This window comes from Etheostoma cragini, chromosome 12 (assembly GCF_013103735.1).
Source record: "Etheostoma cragini isolate CJK2018 chromosome 12, CSU_Ecrag_1.0, whole genome shotgun sequence".
Lineage (NCBI taxonomy): Eukaryota > Metazoa > Chordata > Actinopteri > Perciformes > Percidae > Etheostoma > Etheostoma cragini.
Window position 1 is genome coordinate 13708536 of NC_048418.1, and position 26196 is coordinate 13734731.

Here is a 26196-nt window from a genome sequence, read left to right on the forward strand (position 1 = left end):
TAGAGCATCCATCTCCTCAGAGATTCTGATGAATAATGGAGTAATAGGAGGAATTTCCTCAAGAATAAAGTGTTTCTAACCCTGCACCTCTCTAGGCAAGCGCTCCAACTCTCCTGGTGCAATTGCAAGTGCAGCAGGCGTGCCAAAAAAACCAGGCATCTATACAGATCTATGTTTATCCCATCCCTCTAGAAACCTTGCTATGGGGTCTCTGGGGCTTTCCCCCCTGTCCAAGCATGTTTGCCAATGAAAGAAACACATGCTCCATTATCATTTATAGAATCTTTTGTTTGTTTATTATTCTATTTTTCCAGAAGGAAAATTCAAAATGTATGCGCTGTATTGAATTCTTCATTTGGACATGGGTAGGAGTGAAGCATATTATAACAGAAGGAGGGATATTTGAGAAATGAGCTTTGTCATGTGAAGCTGACATTTTTATGATTGTTAGCAAGTGTTGAAAAGCTCCTGAGCCAGTTATCATCATTATCCATTGCATCTGATGAGGAGAACTCGGACATGTTCAAAGCTGTTTCCAATATGGCGCGGTCCACTTCCAGAAGGAAAAACACACTGATAGTTTTCACAGTGATGCATCAAAAGACATATTCAAGATACATTACACTTGAATGCTCTTCCTGGTGTTTAATCATTTGAGCAGCATGTCCTGTAATCTTTACCGGAGTGATTATTGAGTTAATATTGCTGTTGCCCAAGGAGTATATAAATGAAATATGTATCTGTGTCACTAACAGCACCATAAAGCTTTTCACTCAACTTGAGTGACAGTCTGCATGCTGATTCAAACAAAGCCATCCTCGTTTGAACAGCAGATTCTCATCAGCAGATACATAGAGTACTTGTTTTTTTTACTCAATGCAATGCATTTTCTTAATTCACTCCTGTTTTGAGAGATGATGAGCTCACATGTTTTTCCAGGCGCAAGGGACAAGCGGGAGCTTTGACAGGTACTTAACAACAATCAAAAACAGTTATAAACATGGTAGGCTATTTGGCAGGGTTCAGGAAGGAGTCGAGGAAGGCACATACCCTTCAGACCCCTATCACACTTTCCAGAGAGGAACTCGCTTTTTCCCAAAGCGCGAAAAAAAAAATCTGTGAGTTCCACAGACCTGCGGCATGAGCAAAGGTGTTTTCACAGTGCTCGGCACATATGTTAACCAAGTGAGTCTGGCTTTGAGGAGCTAATGCTTGGATTCTGTTTAATTACCCTCAAGTTTTACATTTTTGTTGAACTGTCTTTGTTTTTTTCAAGTCTTATTAAAAACTGAAATTAAAGTGAGACGTGTGTTACTTTTGAAGGAAACAATGATACATGATACTTCTTCATTAAAAGTTTGAATTCACAACCAATGCAATGCACCCTCACTTTGGTCAGTGTATTCAGAGGTGTTGCTGCTGCAGCCTTACTTGGTCTGGTATGAATAGAGTAGAATAGAATAGAATATATTTATTGTCATTGTACTACAAGTACAATGAGATCATAATTGCAACCTCCATATCAAGGCTTTACAAATTATTAAATAAGGTAAAGATAAAAAAAAAAAAAAAAAACGTAAACTTTGAACAGGTAGTAATTATTAACAAATGACAGTAAAATAGTAGAAAGGGAAGACAGTACAGTTTGGAAAGCGCAAAGCTGGTACGTCTGGTTTCGATCTATTCCAGTAGCTCATCTGGGAGCTCACAGTATATTAGCCAACATGAGCAACCTTTAGATATTGCTTTGTGAATGGTATTAATTCCATTGCATACTAGAAGCAATGGGATCCTGTGTGATCACAACATTTTCAGCTAAAGTTCTAACTGTTTTTTTTTTTTTCACAGGATTTCTGTAATTTGCTCCTCTCACTGGGAAGTGGGATGGTCTCAGTCTGAATGTAGTGATTGATGTATTTTGTGCACCAATCAAAGTTTAGCAACATTTAGTTTGGTAGTGCTATACTATTTCTCTGCCTGGTGTCTTCTTATCACTGGGAGGTTGCCAGGCTCTCCTATGCTAAGCTAAGCTTAGCTTCTTATTTACAATTTAACGACATGAGGGTGGTATTGATCTTCTCATCTAACTCTTGTCAAGAAAGCAAATAAGTGTGTTTTCCAAAATGTTGATTAATTGTTTTTAAGGAACAGTTTAATTGCCTGTTCTTTGCCACTGGTTTCTGTGTTACTGACTCTACATATTTAGCTATGCATTTAATTGCATCCAGTTCCATGATCCAACACAACTAGACCACAATCAACACTCCTCAGCAAAATCTTCCACAAGGCAGCACAAATACATCCTGTGCAGTGGGGTGATACTGGAATAACAAATCCTCTACCGCTTTCAACAGTTCAAGAATTATCTCACTATCCACTCTCTCTGCTTGACAGCTCTGTGCATGTCCAAGCAGACTAGGTGGATGAGAGTCGGAATGGGAGGTGGGTAGTCAGGAGGAACTGGGGGGGCAATAATGCTTGATATTTTTTCATTCTACGTTTTTTTCAGTATGTGCTTTAGTTGCACCCACTTCCTTCATGGTAACAGCTGTCAAAACGTTGTTGGATTACATGGACACCGCAAAGTTACAGCTCGTATTAGAGCCTAGTACAGGTCAGGAAGTTAGGAGGAGTCCAGCAAGCGGGATACATTAAAGCCTCTCAATTTCTCAGCGCAAAGCAGCCAGGACCCAGGGGGGGAACAGCTAATACCAAGAGGGTGCAACTCCTTCACTGCTAATTTAGGTACACGTGTCAGGGATATTGAGGGATTTTTCACTGATGTTTTAGGTATTAGAACAGATACACTACATAATTGTGTGTTGTTTTCGCAACCGGACGTGTGTTCCTATTCAGAGCCTGGGATCACAAAGCCCATTTTCTCTTGGATTAGTCAAGCTTTAGGGCTTGTACTGTATGATGAGGCCACAAGATATTTGCAAGATTGTTGAGAGAGAAAACTCCCTGAAACCACCGCTCATCTGCTAAGGGAATACAGCCTGTTAAAATAATATCAGGTTGACAGGGTAAATCTCCGGCACATACGTACGTCCGAACGCTGTAAACCTAAAACAGAAGAAGTTCACATGTTGCACTAATGAGTTTCATAATAACTTTGTTTGACATTGATGTAAAAAAACATCATTGCCATTTTTACGGTGCATTGTAATATGACAAATGCCTTGGTAATCAGTTTACACTTAATTAATATGAAATGTCATAGCAAAATGAGGGTGATCCTGCATGAAACTGTGAAAATCCAATCTAACCTCAACAATAACATCTGATACAATAGAAGCCACGGCAGACTATCCTTCTGTCAAAATGTGGGCCACAGACATTTTCCCAGCTAGTCCAGGGATTTGAACAGGAGTCTTTCTGGTCACGTCACATCCTATGTGCTGCTCTAGCAAAGGGGAAAACCCCTAAGTGACCATGTTTTTTGGAGAAGGTTTTGTGCCTGTGTTTGCCTGCAGAAAATGTACCAATCCCCGAAGGCTTTGTTATCTCAAATTCATTTTCAAATGTAGACAAAACAACCTACACTCAAGGTACTTACTTTTAAATCAACATAAATCTAAAATATGTAATATGTAATATAAGAATATGTGTGTTTTCATGACAACTGGGCAAAACTAACCCTGTTTATGAGGACCCTGTTATACAATCGAAAGCTCCAAAACAAGTCAATAAGTTAACCTTGAGTTGACATTGATGATCTTTCAGTGTGAAACAGTACAGTAAATGTATTTATTTAAGCCTGTGAGTTGTTGCAATTATATTTTTCATTTTTGCAAAAAAAATGCATGACTTGAAAATATGCATCAGTAGGGGAGAAACTTATTGAGAATTTAGTCTGCAAACAGAAAGTTATGAAAAATGCTCTTTTCCAAAAGTCAAAAAGTCATTTATTTAAAAAAATGTATGTCCACTGTGTTTTTTTCAATTACTTAATTGATTAACTTGGTTAAGCCCTACAGTACATGTCAGTGTGCCATTCCAAACTATAAAATTACCTAATATAAGATTATTGTGAGACGATTATAGATTATTTCAAGATTATCATTTCATAATGAATTCCTTTATGATAAACAAGTGATTAAAGTAAATGCTCTAAGCACCACTAAAGAATGAAACCCCACATGAAATAATTTAAAAATTCATTTATTATTTCAGATTTTTTTCGCCTTTGTTATACAAAGATGTTAAATAACTTAAATACATTCTTACCAGTCATTTGTGATCTGTTTATACCTACAAGCTATACACATGAGGTAGAGGAAAATAATTTAGGGATCCCATAAGACATTAATAAGTGAACATGGACAAAGCTTTGTTGGTGTAGCATCATCACAAAGGGCAATACATGGTTGATGTGTTTTATCTTTGTTTTACAAGCACAGCACAAATCCTAACAAAAAGTACATGTACATGTAAAGTGATCCACATGTGAGTATAAACTAGTCCACGCTGATGCAATCATGAGTTTATAGCACATTGTATGGTGATAACCAACATTACAAAGTCTTTTCACAAAAAATAGTTGATTATACAAACAGATCAAATCCTATAAAGAATATTGTTGATGACTGTGATTTTGTTTGAATACTCTCAATAATGTGTCATGATCCTGCGCATGTATAAAAGACAGCTAAAGGTGAGTTGATTCTAAATTTGTTAGGATTTATTAGTGCTTAGATGACAGCGAACGGTGAGATATGAAATGAAATATGTTGAAGTATACACTGCTTCTCAAAGCCTTCACCCCAAAAAGGAACAAACACCCAAAAGAAAAAAAAAGTAAAAAATACAGGATATAAAATCAATTTAGACTTTGACGTTATTTACACTAAACACATGCTCATAATATATTTAAAAATAATTTAGCTTTTATTTTTTTCTACAAAACAGAATTTTGTACATGATCCACTGATGACTACACAGTGCAGAGTTTTAGATTTGAAAATATGGATGACTGTGATATCTAAAAACCAACTGGCTGCTGCATCATGCTTCTCTTTCTTGGGAGAAATAATTAGGCCTATGTACAATCTATAAACAAACAAAAATGCGCTTGGTGTGCATTTGGTATTCCTGTCATGCCTGTTTAAAAATCCACTCAATAGAGAACATCAGTGTGTTTGGGCTGAGGTGTGTGTGTGTGTGTGTGTGTGTGTGTGTGTGTGTGTGTATGTGTGTGTGTGTGTGTGTGTGTGTGACGCACTCCGAAAGCTGTGGGAAGCAGGCATTTATGCTTCAGGTCTCAGCATAGCTATTATGGTTTCCATGTAGCGTGCAAAGTTCTATGTATATGTTTGGACCAGTCTTTATTTGGCTTGCCTTCTCATATCAAAATGCTTGGAATTCATCTCCTTGGGACAAATAGCCCATGCAAGGTTCTCTTCCTAAAGCCTGATACTGCTGTCAAGGATGGTGCTTTCACTTCAAATATTGTGTTAATCATCTTTAAAGACTAAATCATATGTTAAAGGTAAAAACCACTTTTAGGGAGGTTTGGCATGTTGCTGCATCGCTGATTACAATCTGTAACCATCTTGTTACAGCATCTGTGTGCTGTTTCCACAAATGTCTTAAGTTAGTCAATGTTACCAATTACTGTTTCAGTTGCTTGTGAGAGTTGAACATGTGCCTCACTTTTGTCTCTATACCACAGGAGAAGAAACCTTTGCTATTTACAATTATAAAAAAAAAATATTTGCACTGCACTGTATCCATAAATACAGATCTTAAAATACTTTAAAGGGCTTTTGGGCTTCAGTGCGTGAATGGCGCTATGAAACAAAGCTGGGTCCCTCGCTCAGTAGTTAATTCACACCAATCTAAAACAAGGCATATCTTATGGTTTATAACATAATGTTTCCAGAAGCTGGGTGCAGAGAATACAAGAAAGTATTACTGTCTGCATTGTTTTTTTTGTGTTCAGAGGCATTAGATGAGAAGATCAATGCCACTCTCATATCTGTCTGGTAAATATGAAACTACAGCCACCGGCCAGTTAACTTTGCTTACCATAAAGCCTGGAAACGGAGATACAGCTAGCACTGACTGGTAACACAACCATCTCTAAAGTTCACCGATTAGCAGGTTATTTTTCATGTTTCTAGTCTTTATGCTAAACTAAGCTAACTAGCTATCTGTAGCTTTAAACATGAGAGCAGTATCAATCATCTATCTCTCGGCAAGAAAGTGAATACAAGTATATTCCAAAACGTCTCCTTTAAACTGTCACTGTAGGTGCATGGCAGGGTTTAGTAGGCCTATGCTGCATTGTGTTAACTATGTTACTTTGTGCCAAGTAACAACAACAAAAAAAGCTAATTAAGCTATTTGAATGAAGAGAGCTGATTTGCAAACCCCAATGTTTGCATTTAGACATCAATTTGCTGAGCATTAAACAAATATTAGTCTTATAAAATATATTTTTATTAGCCGTGAGACTTACACATTCAATTTCACTTGAGCAACTCTGCAGACCCGTCAAGTTAGATTTCCGTCTCAGTTGCCTCCAAACTGTTTGGACTGACAGATGCAGCTCCCACTGTATATGCATGTCTGCATGTCTATGTGTTCAATATGGCTCAATCAAATTGTGGCAGCTGAAGAGGAAAGCAGGATTTGAAATGGTTGGGGGCTACATTCCTCCAGTTCTCCACAGTTTTCTTTACAACTTAAAATTTAAACAAACAAAAATAAAATAGATTTTAGCTCCGAAGAGCTCCACAATTTCTAGTGTGAGTCACTTGTTGCAATGTTGTTGGCTTTAATATTAATGCCACTGTCATTTCCATCTTGGATTTTCTTGTCTTTACAATATTTCATTTCAAATAGTTATAGTGGTTTAAGTTATTTCCTGAACACTGGTTCGCTCAAGGCCAAGAATAGCCTAAACTGACTTATTTTCTGTTAATGCAATTACTAACAGCTTCATATAAAAAAAAAAAATGAAAAAGAAAAAAAAAAAAAAAACTGTTTTTCCTGTGAAGGAGTAGTCCCAAAGGATTTATAAATTATCCACAGCAAGACAACGGACACAAGTGTTCTGCTTTCCAAAGGGCCTCGTCAACATGAATCAGGAAGAAAAATGAGCGAGAGCACACAAACAATAAAACATTTGTGTGGTTAGTGGTTTGTTTTAACATAGTTAGATAAGTGGCTTGTATAATATCATTACAATATAACTGAATTTATGTACATACATATGCAAGCACACAATGTGTGTGAGTGTAATATGTGCGTGTAGAGTAAATCTTACACCCTGTCTTTTTTTTTTCTTTTCTTTTTTTAACAGTCTCTGAATATGGTTTTTATCGCCATAAAAGTCGTCATTCCAACCCCCCTCCCCCCACATTATCTATCACATGCTCACGCACAAACACACATGTAAAGATTGACAAACAAGCACACACACTATTCTTCTTTGGGCAAGACCCCAGAAACCAGTCTGTTGGTGTTGCTGTCCTCGTGTTGGATCTTCATTAGCTGGACGCTAATCTCTGTTTTCTTGTGAAAAGATGCAATTGGGTTTAAAAAAAAAAAAAAATTATTAAAGCTTCTTTCTTCAAGGCAAAGCCGTGATTCAAAAAAAAAAAAAAAGGCTTGAGATGTTGACCCAGTTGTCTGACAAGGTTTATTTTATCTGCAAACCCCAGACATGGGGGCCACAAGATCTCTGAAACACAACCCACAGAAATCCCTCAAAGTGCTTATTGCTCCTCCATCAGCTCACTCCTCTTTTGTGTGCAGAACACTGTTCCGACAGTGGAAGCAAAATCCACAACCACTCCTCTTCAACACGACCATCTTTCCTTCTCCACTGATCGTGGGGGCTGACAGGTCACTGGTTTACCCTTTGCAGGTGTAGACCTCCTCCCTCTGTGTGCACTGCTTGCATTCAACGTAGCAGCACCAGCGCACTTGGCACTGGCAGGGCCGGGTCACCTCCCTACTTTGAGTGTTATGGCCTCGCCCGCAGCAGATTGCGTCGCAGTTCTTGTCCTTATAGCACTTCCGGGCTGCCGTGCCCGACGAGTACTTGCTGGGTCTACAGAAACTGGGCGAGTCCTCAATGTGCAGCAAGTCCATAGTGCGAGGGATCTGATCATTCAGGCCAGGCACGGGCTGCTGCTGTTGCTGCTGCTGCTGCTGTTGTTGTTGTTGTTGCTGTTGCTGTTGCTGCTGGCTCCGGCCTGTAGAGATCTCTCCCTCCCCTGTGGCCTCGTTGGTTGAGCTGCCGACCTTGATAGAGGTCTCATAGCGCTGCTTCAACTGCTTGCCGATCTCGTGGAATGGCAGGAGCTGCCTCCAGCAGGTCTGGACGGTGCAGGAGCCGGAGACGCCGTGGCATTTGCAAGTGGTCTCCACTCCGGCCTTGATTACCTGGGGCAGAGACAATGAAATACTGTTAACTGCCACGAAACATTAAAGAAATGTGATGAAAGCTATGTCATTTAATGAGCCTGTGTTTAGTAAGCAGTATTTCAAAGAGCCAAGATTACCCAAATATGCACACAATTAGATGATGAGGGTGGAGTGCAGTGGTTTGGGAGGAATGTAACACACTGTGGAAAAATATTACATTCACTGCTCTCTCTGATATAATAAAAAGGGGAAAACAGAGGCTTCACATATTGCATGTGAACCATGATTAACATAGTTCAGAAGGAGAACAGTATCACACTTTGTCTAAGCCTTCGTGTTGAAGAGCAAAAGAATATTAGCTGATGGAAAGATTGATTTTGTTGTGATAACCACGGATGACATCAAACTCAATGACTGTTATCATAATAAGTAAGGGAAGGTTACTGCTTAGAGAAGCCCTCTCAGATAGACAATCCATTCAGACACCCATGGGAAAGAGAAGGCGTACGTCGATGCTGGGCACTATTCTATAACTGTAAATCTGTTTTCTAAACCCAGAGGTGATCAACTCAATCTTCTAGTGTGGTATTTATGTCACTACCCGGAGAATAAATCATGCAAACAGTTATAAAAGTAAAGAAAGTTCTCTCTACAGAAAATCATTCACGATTGCAATCAAAACATGGAGATTGTCAGCAAACGTAACCACAAACACTTGACCTCTCCACGGTCAGCCAAAGTTCACTTCAGCATTGACCACAAAGTAAAAGCAGTGCATGTGCGAAAATTATTCACAATAACACATTGTCTTAGTTTGGATAGCATATACAGTTCTTTTCTCAGACTGTGAAAGAGATCGGGGAACAGGAAGTGCATATTCATCACACCAGCAGGTCAAGAAAATTTGATAGGTCAGCTTTTAAATGTCAGGGGGATGCAGAGGCTAGCACATTCCAGCTCTGTCCTGTATGGGAATTCATCTCGAAAGACTGCGGTATACCTCACTACATGTGCAGATCACAAAAAAAGAGCAAAAACAATGTTGTAAATCTTTTTTTCACAAATTAAATCTCCTGAGAGATTGGATTTTGGAGAGTCAAGCTGAAAAGGAAGAGCCTGCATTGGCCTTTTGAGAGAGGTTTGTGTCTGCTAACATTTGGGAAGTGTGCCTCTACTATAATTCATGTTGAAACCAAAAGGAAAATGGCTACAATATGAGAAAAGCAGAGTAAAAGCAACATATTCCAAACCTTAAATTTGTTTTGGCTTGACAGATTAAGAACATTCCTTGTATTTTATTTTACTATTAAAAACACTTCCAAGATGAAAAGCCCCCATTTGCTCACCACAAACAATTGCCAAATTGTGCCAGAGCAAAAATGTGAGTCGCTGCCTATCTAATCTTGGAGAGAAAACCAAATATTGACTAATGAGCACTTTCAGATTTCACCAAATTTACAGTGGCAATTACTTTAATCAGGTTCTTTTCTTCAGGTTTCCTGGAGATGCATGAAACTCTATCTGCGGTTGTATTAAATTCCTCTTTGGTCATTCTAACTGTACACTTGATTATTGTGTTTTGTCTGGGACAGCAGTCATTAACCAGCTCTAATGTTTGAACTCCAGCATTACAAAAGCAAGACCAAAGATATGGTGGTACAGTATATCCGGGATAAGTCGCACAATGACTTGGCACTTCATTTTGCTGTTTGTCTACATTATTGCACAGAACTCAACTTGTATTATATTATCACAGTTTTCCCACCATGCAACTGATTCTTTTGAGCAGCCAACATTTCTGTTTAAATACCATCTGTGACTCCTGCTGAACACTGACCCCATTCAAACCGTTTTCTTTATGAGTGTGTCCTGGTTGGCCTCAATATCAATTTTGCTTTCAAAGGTTGAATTTATTACTTTAATAAAAGGCAAATTAAGATGACAGTTGGTGTAAAGATACTGCTATAAAATTACTGTGTAATTTACTTCTTTCTTTTCTTTAAATGTTACTCCCTAAAATGCAACATCACTGAGTCCCTAAATCACAGTTTAATGTGTTACACAAATTATTAGCTAATAAAAGGCTGTTGCTGTCAAAGTCACAGACAAGCTATATGATAATCAATGAAGCAGTGAATGGCGAAAATAGAGCCAATAAAGGGTCATTCCAACAATTCCGTTTTGTACGCCCATTAAGTTTTGGGATTCACAATAGATTACAGAGACAGATCAAAGCAAGAGCGGTCAAAATGGATGCAGCAGAGGTCGAGATATTTGAACTTTTTGTCCCTGGTTTTGCGATTATGAGTGATGCCTTTCAGATTACACATACAGTAGAAGTTTGATTCATTGATGATATAAAATATCTATTAGAGCAGCTTTAAGTAAAATGGATGTAAGTTAAATGATATTCACAGTTTTTTAGTAAGATCCCGCCAGAGCCACTGAAGACATTAAATAATGGTTTTCATGGGCAGAGTAGTACCTCTCATTATTAGTAAAATGACTGATACGTAAACTTAGTCCAGTGCCCCATAAATAATCCATCGCCATCTTCTCACTCTTACCTTCATGCCCACATTTGTGTTGTGCATGTCCACACGTGCGCGCAGGTCCTTGTTGGAGCGTTTGCCCAGGAAGTCCTTGACAAACTTGTTTGCGTATTTGAGGTTGTCTCCGCAGCCTCCCCACTGCCAAGCCTTGCGGTTCTCCAGGTCCGGGGCCTCATCACACGTGCAGCGCTCCATGCGTCCTGCGCTGCAAGCTTTGGCCAGCGCGTGGGTTAGGCCGGCCGAGGAGATGGCATACAGGAAGGCTGTCTCTTTAAACCCTGGAAAAGCCCAAGTGACAAAGTGACAAATGAGAGGCAGGAAAATAGAAACAGTGTGTGGTGCACCAAAATCTAGCAGAGAGCTCCTTTAATAATAATTTTCATTTTCAATTTTTACCACAGGGGAGTAAAATACACATATTCCTCAGATGCCTTCTTAGGTGTGTAATATTAAGCGGAGATACCAGGTCTATTAATGAAATCCCATACCTCTCTTTAACATATTGGCTCGGTGGCGCCCCTCTAAGGTGCAGTTCCATCTCTCAAAGCGGAATTGATACTGGCATTCTAAAGCACTCATGGTGATGGCCTCTCTCAGGGTCTCAGCCACGCCCGGGTCTCGTCTGCACATCCTGCGCTGCTTCTTCTCCAGTTTGAGCCGATCGCAGAGCTTGTAGTGGGCCCTGCCCACGTTCTCCTCTGGTAGAGAGTTCAGTGGCAGGATAGACAACGGTTCATTACCTGTCAACCTAGAGGAAAGATCATAGAAACACTCAGGTCGGTGAAAACAGCACACCGAGAGGGAGTGGATTCATCTTGATAAAAGGTTCCAATAAAACATAGGATGCTGACCTTCTTGGATAAACAGAAAGAGTTGCAAAGATATACTACACAAACAGCACAGGAAGCGCAGCTGGGGCATATAATGCTCAAAAGTTTGGTTAATGTTCAAATGAATTCAGCTGTTCGCTGGTTAATGTTCTGGGGAATTCAACATTTGCTGGAGATTGAGATCAACCTCCAGCACAGGCGTGTCTGTGTATAGAGTAAATTCTCTGCAGAGGTGGAAGAGTTCTTTCTTTACATAAGAAGTTCCTCACACCGTTTTGTCCCCGTTTTAGACCTCACACACTAATGAAGTCACAGTATGGAGACATATTTTAAACAACGGCATCCAGTGAACCTGACAGTCATACTGTACATTTGAAATAGTAGCCTGGGGATACTTGGTTTAATATTTATATCATATGCCGAGCAGGGGGGGGCAGCGTTTTATAGATTTAGACATGATCACACTGCAGGATTTACTCTCTCATTATAGATGCTCCATAACAAAAATGAAATATAACTAAATATAACAAGCAGAAGTTTCAGTTCTAAACATGGTATGGAGAACATGTGGTAGACTTGAACTCCTTTCATCAGTTTATTTAAGGGAACCGTATATAAAACACACAAAGCGGGGACTGCCACATAGCTGGCAAAACCAATGACCAGGGTTCTGAGGTTGTGATGGGGAGAGTAGAGCATTACTTTCATAAACACACACAGGGGACATGACTGTCAGCCTGTGACCATTTTGGTCACACCAACTGACAGGATTGGCACCGTAGTTGTTCATTATGTGGAATTTCTGGCCTCCTTTACACCCTTAAAGTGAAACTGAAAAATAAATGGACTTACAGAACTCACAAAAGCACAAGTCTTCTGACCAACGCGCCTTCACAGACGGACTTCGGACATTTAAAGGACACATTCGTAAATGGACTGACACCTCGCATAATGTTGCCCTAATAAAATGCACGACTCTTTCTCTAGTACTTTTTTCTTTCACTGGAAAATGAAGTGTTACATTTTCATCTTTGTAAAAGAGTGACCAAAAACAATGATTTAAAGGACAGAGTTTAGTATATGAATGTCTCAACAGAACACTACATGACACCCATGATCAGTCATGAATTGTTGTCCATCCCTTCTTGCATGGAAAAGTTAAATCAGTTAATAAAAGTCCAACTATAAGACTGTGAAGAGTAACCTAATGGATCAGTGTAACAGAAATGAGTCTGCAATATTTTTTGTAAAAGGTACAGCGCACATGCTGGATGTCCACACTGCTTTAGTTAATGGAGAAGGAGTGTTGATCGGTGACCCACATTACTTACATTTTTGACTTCATTATTGTTTTTCAGGGAAGATTCTGTCACCACTCATATTAACTTCAGCCTCTAGCAGAAGGTCACAGGAGTTCTTCAACAAGAGATTTGTTTTAATAAGTCCAATAACTGACTGAAATGTTTCCCCTGGAGTCTTCTGTTTCATACCAATGGACTTAATAGTTCACATATGCTATATGATATTGTCTTTACTAAGCATTCATGGCCTGGTTTAAAATCCGAGCAGTCAAATTAAAAAAGAGGCATCAGGATTTGCTTTCTGATTGGGTCAAATGGTTTCCTTTTAAAGAAGTGTATTTGTCTTTCCTTACCTTGTCTGACAGCTACGACTTTCAAATGGAAACCTGGCAAGCTGTGTCTTGACAGAGATTGCTCTCCCAACACACTTAGAGAGTATAAAGATGGATGGTTTGAGGCGTGCAGAGTGAAGCATACACTGTGCACAAGAACTGTCTCGCTGTGAATATTTTCCTCTTGTTTGTTTCACAATTTGATAACAATGCAAATGAAACTCAACTACTCAAAAACAAACAATGTCAGCTGACCCAGTATGTTACATACGTCTGACAACTGTTCCACAACATTTCTATGTCAAGCATGGAGTCAGGAATTGAGTGTAGGTGCCATGTAGTGTACCTGCCTAAGTCCATTTAAAATCGCAGTGGTGAATAAAGAATCATGTCAATTTTAAAATGTATTTCAAATTCACACTAGACCAGGAAGCATCTTACTACTGCATATTTCTGCAATATTAAAATGAAATAATCACATCTGAATTAAATGTCTACTATAAATACATATAGATTAGCAAAGAGATCAAACTATTAAATGGTGGTCTTAATTTACTCAATGCCACCAAACTGACGTGCAGATTCCTCTTTAAGGCATGCATAGTTACACGTATCAGCGTGAAATCTTCCAAAAGCCCACATGCCTGCGAAAACAAGAGAACATTAGAGTGACAGTTCTCAACTGTCTGTGTGACGTCCGCCTGTCTGAGACAAAAAGATGGTCTGAGCGCAGCTGGAGGGAGGCCAAAGATGACATGAGACTGATCTCAGCGCTACTGTCTCTGTGGCTTTTTTACACAAAGGCATATTTCTAGCTAGTTCCAAAGACAGCCCAGAGGCAAAGCATGGAGCGGAGAGATTTGAGAGCGGAGAAACACTTCCCGTCTCCAGAGAAGAAACTACTGGCCGTAACTTGCTCGTGTGCATGTTGCCACAGAAAATAGCCAGTAAGAGTATGCAGATTCCATTTCTTGCGTATATATATTATCTATTACTGGAAGCCCCTTTTTGGATTTCTACGAGATTACAAAAAGTGTTGATGACTTTAATTCAACTAGAAATCCAAGAAATCATTTTCACTGAATGCAGGACCATGACCCCTGCTGTCACACAAAAAGGGTCCCACATTCCAATATGGTGATCTGCTAAGAAATATCACACTGCTGCTTGCTGAAGAACGAACTTATTCAACTCACTTAGAGGAAAAGAGAATTGGAAGACAACACAATGGCTGAATCCCAAAAATCTTTACAAATCTGAACTTGAAATCTTCTGTCAAAATTAAATAATTTGTTTTCTTATAACAATGACGACCTTTAGGAGAAAACATGTAAAAACCCAACCACGTGCCATATTTGCCAATGGACCATATACAGAGGGTTTATAAACTGTTGTCTCGCTTTGCCAGACCATCCTCCACAGCGCTGCGAAGGAGGGTCTGGTTAGTCCACAGAGCATTCCGGGATAGGAGAAAAACGTGCACTGTTTATTTGGCTTTTTTTTTTTTAAACCAATCAGAATCGTCATGAGCAGCGCTAAGTTCCACACAGAGCCGCTGCCAAATAGTCTCGGGAAGGAACTTGTTTTGGTGGAACGTGTACGTTCAAAAGTTGTTTAAGTCGTGCGATAGAAAACTCAGATTGGTCTAGCTAGCTAGCTGTCTGGATTTACCCTACAGAGATCTGAGGAGCAGTCAACAATAATCGTCATAAATCCACCGGAGTTTAAAATTTCAACACAAAGAAAGCGGAAGGAAACCGACATCTGTGAAAAAAATTGCACCGTGGCAATCCCGCAAGTGGAACCTGGTGGATATAGACTAATAAACTGACTTATGGCTTTATTGAGCGTAAATAAATGTTGCATTAAAGCTACATAGAACAGTTAAAAGCCATTAATACAAACAGTTTTTGAAGTTGCCAGAAAGGGAAAAATCCCTTCGACTGTACCATATTAACATGGTCTAACCCCAACCGGTCGTCAGACACCGCCTACCAAGAGCCTGGGTCTGACCGAGGTTTCTGCCTAAAAGGAAGTTTTTCCTCGCCACTGTCGCACTGTTGCTTGCTCTGGAGGAGACTACTAGAACTGTTGGGTTCTTGTAAATTCTGGAGTGTGGTCTATCTGTATAGTGTCTTGAGATAACTCTTGTTATGAATTGATACTATAAATAAAATTGAATTGAATTGAATTGAATATTACCAGACAGAAATGTTGCTGTGGATCTAGACTGTTATCCAATGGATAAGGCATTAAAAGGGGACATATTTTACTAACTTTCAGGTTCATACTTGTTTCTACAAGTGGGTTCTACTAAAACATGTTTACATGCTTTGATGTTCAAAATACATGTGTTTTTAATGCTGTCTGTCTGAATATACATGTATATGTCTGTCTAAAACGATCCATTTCCAACATTTTAGGGCTTCATCAAATTATCATTTTCTCCATTAAATCGATTGTTTGGTTTATGAAATGTCAGAAAACAGAAACAAAGCTCACGGTGAAGCCTCGAATCAGCTTGTTTTTTACAAATAACTATAATATACTCACTAATCTACAAATATACAACAAAGAAATTGATTATTTAAAAAAGAGGAAAATCTAATTTTGGGGTTTATTGCTTTCAAAATCGTATAAACGATGAATCTGTTTTTAAAAGGATTTTCTGTTGATCAACTATTCAATTAATCAGCAAACATATTCAGCTGTACACCATTTATGATAACATAAACACCAAATAGAATATATAATTATTACTACCTGGAAACTCAAAAACTAAACACTGATCAATAAAGCACTAATGAATTATCTTCTGCCATTAATACAGCCATTGGTTTCAAGTTATAAATTCTTTATAAGGGGCACCTTATTAGAAAGTACAGTTTACAGTTGCTTATCAAACATGTTCAAAGACTAAGTGATGTCCAGGACCTACACAGCATCTCCGCCACACTGAATTAGAAAATAAGAACATGTAGCTCTGTTTTCACATCATAGACTGAAAATGGTAGGTGTTTTTGTTTGAGGTGTTGGCACAGCAACACCAATTACACGTGGAATATAACACCAACATATAAAACTCATTATTATCCCATGTGAGGTGGGATTCTTGCTGATGTTTGCTCAGCTTTGCTTTTTCCATTCACACACTTGCCTCTACACACTACTCGCAGACATCACTGACCCACTCTCACACTGCGCCTCCTCCGCTGTCTTTCACTTAGTAACATCGGAGTTTGTTTAGTCCTTTCTCTTTACATGTCAGCACTTCCCATTGCCCGTAACGTCTACTTTATGTACATTTTCCAAGGCAGCGGGTTCAGTGAAAACGCCTCGTTTCACACCGCGGAGTCGATCCCTCAAGGAAATCATTGACTAGTACTAAACTTTGCCATCATTACTCCCTCTCTGGCTTTACATTACAGGCCTGGAAGTGACCCTCAGCTGGTAATTCTGCTCATTTTTCACTGGTTTGGTAAATAAATAGTTAAGGAGGTGTAATAATACCTAAACTCTTAGATAGTGGCAAGCGTTATCTTTCTTACTTTAACTTTTTTGGCCTAATTGAATTGCCTGCTCCGTGTATAGGGTTCAAAGACAAATGCTTTAGCATTGTAACTGCTAGTGTTATTCATATACTCATATATATATACTCATTCATGTACTATGTATAAACAAAGGCCATGTGGAATAGATTAATCTCAGAATGCTAAAGCAAAACAGAAAACTTTACAAATAATCTATTACTCTATCACTCTGACATCTCTCCATTAGTGCATGTATAGGTCCTGAGCATGTGTGTGTATTTCAGGCCTGTGTGATTACTAACAAGTGTGTACGCAGAGTGTAAATTGTAATTTCCCCACTGGGGATTAATAAACAAATAAAAAATAAAAAATAAAAAAATGCATTTAAACATTGGTTCCAGCTTTTAAAAAAAAAAGATTTGCAGTTGATAAGTGATAAAAAAACTATTGACAGCTGGACTATTAAACGGGACAATATACTGTATAAACCAATTTTAGCTAAGAAACTGAAGTACAGAAATCCCAAAAAGGTATTTACAACCAGTGTCACCATTACAACGTATGTCCAATAGAGTAATGAGTTTTTTTTAACTGTAAAATGTTCCCTTCTTTCCTTGACAACAAAATAATTGTTTTATTTATATATATATATATATATATATATATATATATATATATATATATATATATATATATAGTTTATCTATTAAGTAACCCTCTGCCTTCTTCCATGACATGGATCCATCCATTCTCACCTGACTTCATTCTCTTCTAATTAAGGGTCTATTCCCACCTGACGTCACTCACTCCTAATCAATGCTCTACTCTATAAGTCCCGCCCATTTCCTTTGTTCTGGCTGGCAGCCACATGAAGCAGCATGTGAGGGCCCCCTGTGCATGATAAAATAAAAATAAAAACCATTAAGCCTAATCATCTCCTCTTGCTCTTAATGTGTGCATAGTAACAATAATTGGCTTCGACAGAAAGTGCAGTCCCTTTTACATTCTTATTGATGTACAATGGTGATACTCAATCTCCTGTGAACCAATCCTATAGATTCTAAGCATGAAATAAAACAATGTTAAGGTCAATGTTTTCCAAAGGAAAAACTCTTTTTGTTGTTTCAACTGTTGAACAAAGTCTCTAATGTTTGAAAATATCAAGAATTTACCCAAATGAAAAAGAGTTTTGGCAATGTTTATCATCTTCACTCCACGAGGCTAACATGTGCTGGCTACATTTGTGTATGTCCTTACCATAAACACGTGGGTGTGCGTGCATGTGCACATGCATACGGGCACTTACTACCTTAAGTCAACACCTACAAGAGCCAGTTGTGGCTGAACGAGCTCAGGCAGAAAAAGCACAAAAGCCACAGCTTCTCCATCAGCCTGAACTTGCAGGTTGTGTGGTCTGGTGTCTCGTAGATCACAATTTACCCCCCTCCTCCTTGTTCTCTTTTTTACCCCTCTTCTCTGAACTTCCCCTATTCCCATTGGTCAATTACTCTAAACGAATGCCAATCATTCCGCCCAGCTGTTGGCTCAAACAAAGCCTCCTGTAGACCAAACCACCGCTGTCTACAAACGTAACCTACACAAGACAATGACGGACATGAACATGTGTCTGGAACAGTTCAGCTGTCATGAAGACAAACTACCGCGCTCACCTGAGATTAATCTGTGCATATTTAAAAAAATCAAACATTGAGTTTTTGTAGGAAATTAAACTTGCCAGTGCTGATCTACTTTTCTTTTTTTTACTTTTTCCTTCTGCCTTCACGGTGTTTAAAATGCTCCTTTTAGGGGGGAAGTGTGTGCTTTTCTCAGAAATGTTGGATGAACTTCAGACCACCCTGCCCAAGTCCCATCTGGTGTATCACAGCCCAAGCCATGCCAGAGGTTGTAGGAATGTGTATGTGTGTGGTGTTTTCCCTCTGGCCCACTCTAACTATAGCTGACAATGTGCTCCACAGCTTAAACTTGAATAATTGAAGAAACCCATGAATCAGTGTCAAATGACTCTCTGGTACAAGGAGTCTCCAGGCCGTTGTCCACCGCCAAGAAGTTCAGAAGAGACAAAATTCTGCACAGAACTGAGATTTTCTCCTCAACACAACTCATTCCCAAAGTCCTTAAAACCAGAGATAGAGGAAAGAGTAAACGCTTATCTAAGAGGCTAAGATAAGATTAGTCACTGGTTGAAAAGCAGTGCTTGTTGTGACTACTCCTAACAATCTGGCGTTGACACAGTACAGTTACATGACAAAACAACTTTGAAAACCAAGTGGTACTGGCCTGGGACTTAGTAAGTAATTATTAGTTGAGTAATGAGCCTTTCAGAGTAGTGGGGATGTCATGCAACATCTAGAAGCACTGCTATTCACAATGTGTGGGGGGCGGGAGGGGGGTCCACTATATTGTATGACTTAACAGGATATTACCCAATGTTATATCATCTGCTGTCCCTTCTGGTCATTAGCCAGACACGCCACACAAAAAGTTAAACCATGAAAATATCTGTCTTTAAATTCATAAAAAAAAGTTCATTCATGGAAACGTTACTGCTCAGCCTAATTTTTTAATCCACAGCCGTGAATGCATGCGCTGGTAGCTGAGCAGTAGGACTACAGGACCAGGTTTGGGAATGGGAGTGTGGGGCATGGTAAGAGGTTTAACTGCTATGTGAGAACTCAAGACTTCTAAGGTCAGCAGCTCAGTTATAGTCACTGTGTGACTGGCACAGATTGGGCGCGCAGCAGTGTCCACATGACTCCCCTGTTCTAGCCTACACCATGGCACAGAGCAGCCCTGTACCAGCGCACCGACGCACCAAACACGTTCAAGCACACTTACTGTATTCGGCTCTCACCGCTTCGCACATGCCGACACAAGATCCTGACTATGGTAATTTAATGAGAGAGCAAAACAGTTTGACTATGACCTGTAAAGAAGATATTTACATTTAAGTGTGCAGAGACTGGAAATATCAGGTTTGTTCATTCCTCTTACACTGGGCAAAAGCACTCCTGTGAATAAACCGAGCATGCAAAGTCAAACCGCAAAATCCAAAACAAAACAGTTGCTGTTTTGATTCACTCATGCCTCAGTAACTACAAGTGGCTGAGTTAATTAACGGTTATTTGCTCTTACTACGGAATGATAACTTTTGTTCCTTAAAGGCCTACAGAACCTAAATGCAAAACAAAAAATGCATCATGTTATTGTTTTTAATCTGAAATATTGAAGTTTGAACAATTGTTTTACAATACAATATGGTACTTTATTGTGTAAAGTGCCTCACCTGACAAATATTACCCAGAAGCATGAGTTTTTGTGCAAGTACACACAGTTAATTTATTGCCTGAAGTAAAAAGGTTTGACTCTTGACAACTGATTGATGATTAAAGCAGCAGCAACCAGTTGAAAGTCATGCAAATGGAGCATTTTAATGTGAACTAATCTACTTCAGGGTTAATCACAGCACAGTTTGCCTGCCATGCCGAGGCCCATTCATGTTAGCGTTTGTCTGACTGTGTCCATTCTCAAACTAAAGCTCAGGCTTTACGAATAAATATGCCTTTTAGGGCAAACCTTAGTCTATGTACTAACACCCACTTGGCAAACACACCATTTGAGTCGAGTATCTGAGTGCATGTCAGGTCAGGCTTCTAAATGATTGTGTTTATGCAAGATGTACGTCCTGATAAAGTGCAGTGAAAGTCTATCCCTGCTGTTTTGAAATGGCATGGACAAATTCCTTTCCTCCTTTATTAAATTATTAATCTTGCAAACAGGTGCATGACATTCAATTGTGGACAGTAAATGGACTAAAAATAATAATAAAACAATGTTAGACACGGCAAATGCAGAGTTTTTTCTATAAGGCCAAAGGGTTTGTCAATCTGCTTATCTTGGCAGGTATGTAAAGTGCCATGTCTCTTATATCCCCACAAACCAGGCAGAGAAAACACTTGTGGTCAAGGATGGAAAACACAGGACATAGTGGTCACACTAACTAGCAGCATCTCCTCAATGACTGACCACTAACAGTATCTTGAGTTTATATTAGTTTTCCTGTTTTGCAAATTGCCCATGTCTGCAGCTCCATCTGCAAAGATCATCATGCGTTACCAACAAGAGTTTCCTTCCCATATCTTCTCACTATCCACCAATGAAGTGCACAGCTGACTGTTGGGACAGTTCTTTTAAAATCAAATATGTCTTAGCTGAGGTCTCCTCGGCATGCTGCTGACACCAGAACTGTAAGTGTGATGTGAGCAGGCCAAACAAATTTTAAAAGCCTAACCAAACCATATAATCTTGAAAAATATTCAGAACAACGATGTTGTAATACAGTATGAGCCCCATAACAACCCACTACAGACACCACCCCATAACAAGAAGGTGTGTACTACTCTGCAAATTTTGACAATTCAGACTGTTAAATAAACAGTGAGGCTATGCATTATTTAGTTTAGAGAATACATGATATTCTGTGCAAAGAGGGGATTTTTTGCTTTGTTAATTGAAAGACACATTGGACATGTCATGCAGGTTGACCACAACTAAGCATAAGTAGAACTATTTCCTTTTCCTAAATTATATTTTCCCAGACTTGGTTGCCATTACATTTGATGTTATTTCATTTCCCCCTCTCATACAAAAAGGTTACAAAGTGCTGATTGAGGAGCATGGTTGCGCACTCTCAGAAGGCGCTGCACCGCCCTGTGGCATCCGCAGGCATAGCACGCCTTTCCACTGGGATGTTATAGAGCAGAGCACTCAAAGAACAGCTTAGCTCAAATCCAGATTTATCAAACAGAAATATAAAGAAAACAAAGCTCTCTCTTTTCAGAGGCTATGCAGTCTGTTATCTAAGCCTCCAGGTCTGCATGATCTCACCATGCTACATGGTCACAGCGCCAGTGCTGAGAGAATCCTATCTTCTTGGCTCACAGTAAAGTGATACCCTTTGAGGTGTGGCTGTAGCCACAGGATATCCTATGAAGTTGGGAAATCCCTCTATCAACGGTGCTCCCCGCCCTGCTGCGCGTCAGGGCTAATCAGTCCTTAAGACCGGGTAATGAGACGCCCGCCACCACTGTCTGCCAGGCATCGCCACCCTGAGCCCACACTAACTCTGCTGCTCCTAATGAGTGGTAATCACCCAGCAGCTCCCCACAAACCACGGCAGGGATGCCGGCACGCACATGAGGCAGGCAAACCAAAAAACGGAAGGGAAGAAAGAGAAGGGAACCAAAGGAAACTTACATGGAGCCTTTTCAAAAACAACTTGTAACATTTCTGTGTGAAAGCAATGTGGCTTCTTTAAAATGTAAAGCACACACCGTTTGATACACACCAGGAACTAATTCAACACAGTGATAAAAACCTTTTACAGCTGCTAACTGAAAAATCCCTCCTCCACAGTAAATTTACACACATCCCATTTGTTATCCTGTTGTTTTTGGCATTCTGCCTCACTTGATGGAGCGCTGAAAACAATAATACCTTCTGCATCAGCTCTGTTCAGGAACTAAATGACGATAGAGAGTTTAAGGATATTGCAGTGATTAAACAGCAAGCAAAGGCAACCACTATATTTGCTTCTTCCGAATGCTGCAGTGCCTCTGTGATTGGTTAATCCCAGTTGCATGACTGTGGGTTGCCTTCCTGTATATGTCGCACAAGAACTAAATAAAAACAAACTCTTGACTCAGTGTTAGGACTCGCATTCAGCACAGTTTACAAGACCACTGAATGACATGCCTTTTGCAAAAACTCCAATTTAAACTAACAGTCGTCTCAGAGAGCCCTCTGAGCCCTGATAGGGTCAACTGCGCAAACAAATTACTTTCGTCTCTGACAGTTTACACAATCTTTCATCAAGGTGCTGCAACCTATCAAATCAAGAAATGAAAGCTCAGCATACATCTCCGATTCAAACTCTAATGATAACGGATTAAGCAGAACCAGCACCTGCCACAACAGGCTGAGGGAAAGAAAATGAGTGCTCACATTCTTGTGGCAAAGGATGACAATTTAAGCGAGTGCTTGACTACGCCAGGAATCCCACCCCACCCTCGACTGAGCAGACTATGGGCAGGAGAGATTGTGTTTATGTTACACTTACGCTCCACCGCACTCTGGAAATTGGGTATGCAACATTGACCCTCTATTTTGAGTAAATCAGTACTCAAGAGGCCCTAGGATGCCTCGTGCTCATGGAATATTTATTTGAACAGGTTTGTACTAGTGTGTCCCACAGTCAAAGCCAAGCTAGACTGTGCTGGAGTGTCACCAGTGTCGAGTTTCTGGGAAGTTGGACACAGGGCAGTCACATTTTGTATCTGTGTCACCTGTGCAGGCTTTTTCAGTATGTTTCATGTTCCTCAGCTGCAGGGCTAAATCATTCACTGACACTCATTCATATTCCCTCCTCGCTGAGCCGTGGAATAATAAATCTGCAGTATCGTAATACCACATGTCTTGCTGCACTACACAGGCCACAGATAAAAAACAGACTGACAGAGGGAATTGAAAACAAGTACTAACTGAATAAGTAAATATGCATTGCCATTAGGACCATTAAGGTTGATGTGAGTGCCAATTTGGCACGTCAGCCTTAATACATACTGCCTGCCAAGGGAGGGAGACAGAAACAGAGTGTAGGGTTACATTTGTCTTTTTAATGCAACTTTGGAGCTGAAACGAAAGACAAAATACTTGATATGTGCATGAGCATTAAAGATAATGACATACTGAGAAGGGTCAAGATATTTCCCTCATACAGAGCTATTACATATGTCATACAGCATGTTTACATCACTTATATGAGTACTCTAAGGTCCAGCAACCCAGAGAACATTTAACCAGGCATGCGAAAAACTGTCTGTATATCACGACAAGAAGTTTTATTTAGACAGTTTGATATCTAGAAAATGACTTGGTACTCCCAAAATTACTATTACACCGACATATCTTATTATTTTATGCCAACTTACCTTACCTTAAGAAGACAGCCTATACACCCGGGAGAAGCTAAAACTCCCTTCAACAGGTAGACAGGTCTATCACATGAGTCAAACGGGCCCTTAGGGGACACTTCCTGTTCCCAGATCATCTAACACTCTTGGATCCTGCACAATACCCATGTCTACAGAACTATACATTTGACTCTGCTGAGAGGCTTCAAGTGTCTCCGCAGTCTACAGACATTTGTCTCTGTGCACGTCTGCACTGTTTGCAGCCAAGGGGAGCACTAACAACACAGATATTAGATACTATGGAAAAGAGCCCAGATCTTGCTTCTGTTTAGTGTGACATGCCACCTTGGTACATTTTGTTCTGTCAGTTTGTAAGATTATGTGTTGGATAAAAACTCTTCAGTTGCAGGTGAAACATGGCTGCTCTTCCACCTGACATGCTGACCTCATTTGAATAACCTTGGCTTCCCTGCAGGGTTAATGCTCTTCTGTAACTTAAGAAAAAGCTAAGAGTGCAGTTCATGTGAGTCTGCAAACTGCAGTTCAGTGCATTTGTAGGCACTCTGAAGTGGAGGTCATAGTGGGCTACACCTATAATCCAAGGTGTTCCCTGGGCATTACTTTGAAATATGCACATTTTTCTAAATTAAGCATTATTGTCTATAGGACATGATTCATGAATAAATTTTTCTGATTAATTTCCTAACACGTGTTCCAAGTGTTGTTTAAAGTTGATGCAGGCGGCAGGAAGAAGAAAAAAAAAACCTGCCAGAGTTGTGTGATGTTTATGCTGGATGGGGGAATTTTCTGTGCAAGCTGAGCAGACATTTCGGCCACCAGTTCAGTCAGTTAGATTGCTTTATTGTTACCAGCTGTGGAGTCTGAGGCATAAACACTCACCTTTCGCTCCGCGGCTGTTTTCAGAGTCGATATGATTTTACAAGTGTTTCAACAAAATAATCACTCGACCGCTACCTGCCATTCAAACGTGACAGGGGCGCTGGCTCAATTGTCAGGGTAAGAATGGGGTAAACTCTCCTTGGCCAACATTACTCCAAGGCTGCATTTTCCTATAATAGATGCTGTGTTTATGGGCTTGCTAAGAGCTGACCCTGCTTGTCACATTTCTTTTTAAATTGTCAGAGGCTTTAGTGAGGCCAAATCATGTGCAGACAACCTGTTGCAGCCTCCAGCTGCGAGGCCGCTGAGCGCTGCTCACCCGCCGCCAAATGACATCTCACTGACCCGTGGATATCAATGCAACAACTCATAGAACAAATCAAATGTTTTTGCTCCAGATAAAATTGCGTGAAAAAAAAAGGTTTTAGTAGCCTACGTTTAAAGTAGGAACAAAGTTGTCACCTGCTTTGTATTTCAGGAACCAATCAAATCAATGAAAGCAGCATCATGGGTCTAATGGCTATATGTCTGTCAGTCCTTACCCGAAATATGCTGCAGTTGGTCCAGGCAAGTTGAGAAGATACACTATGACAGTGAACGATAACCATCCCAGGAGTAGGTGTCCATCCAGCATTTTGCTGCGGCTCCAGGGCAGATCATTTCGTTTCTCCTGAGTAGCTGTGTAAAATCCCTTGTTGAACGTCCAACACTTCTTATACAGAGAGGAGCTGCGCTGCGCTCCTCCCATCAGCACACACAGAGAGAGAGAGAGAGAGAGAGAGAGAGAGAGAGAGAGAGAGAGAAAGAGAGAAAGAAAAAGAGAGAGAGTATTATTGCAATACATACTACAGAAAGCTGAACTGATTCACAATTCACTCTCAGGGCCCAGACAGACACATCTTCTCAGTTGTCTTCATTTATGATTGGCATGGCAGTTTCTCCTCTGTGGGCGTTTTAAGCACCATACCGTCAGTGTTTGTGCAGACTGAGGTCAGTCTCAGCTGGCCTGTATGTGATCAAATACTTGTTTATCATCAGTCAGTGACAGTTTATTTCCAGAATGGCAAACCCTGCGTTTGTATAATCCAGCACAAGCAGGAAAATACAGTCCATGTCCTGCACTGTATGGATGTAAAGTCCTTATTGGCTAAGAAAAAGATGTTAAAACTGTAATTCTTACTACAAAATGAAAGATTTTCTGAAGAGATACAGTTGTATCTTAAGTTATCTTATTTTTGTGCAGTAGTGGAAAGTAACTATGTAAGTTTATTTCACTATTAAGTACTGAACTTTAGTACAGTTTTGACATAGGCTATATGGCCAAACAAGCTCACCACCAGGGCAACACCATCTGCTGAGGAAGATCCTGTGATATGATTGAAA

At 39.9% G+C, this 26196-nt stretch overlaps 1 protein-coding gene across 1 annotated transcript; it reads right to left on the minus strand.

Moving 5' to 3' along the window:
• Nucleotides 1-4365: 4365 nt before the first annotated feature.
• wnt9a (wingless-type MMTV integration site family, member 9A) lies at nucleotides 4366-25533 on the minus strand. Its single transcript, XM_034888466.1, has 4 exons — nucleotides 25356-25533; nucleotides 11420-11679; nucleotides 10947-11209; nucleotides 4366-8397 (listed from the first exon to the last, which is right to left on the minus strand). The coding sequence occupies exons 1-4, from the start codon at nucleotides 25445-25447 to the stop codon at nucleotides 7864-7866; spliced, it is 1149 nt and encodes a 382-aa protein (XP_034744357.1). The 5' UTR covers nucleotides 25448-25533; the 3' UTR covers nucleotides 4366-7863.
• Between the last annotated feature and the right edge of the window lie 663 nt (nucleotides 25534-26196).

What these genes read in the sequence shown, in the direction of transcription:
- wnt9a (XM_034888466.1), bottom strand. Translation starts at nt 25,447, where the DNA reads ATGCTGGATGGACACCTACTCCTGGGATGGTTATCGTTCACTGTCATA. An exon ending in AGCCAATATGTTAAAGAGAG is followed by an intron (nt 11,210 to 11,419) that starts GTATGGGATTTC and finishes GGGCTTTTCCAG; the next exon opens with GGTTTAAAGAGACAGCCTTC. An exon ending in ACACAAATGTGGGCATGAAG is followed by an intron (nt 8,398 to 10,946) that starts GTAAGAGTGAGA and finishes TCTCTGCCCCAG; the next exon opens with GTAATCAAGGCCGGAGTGGA.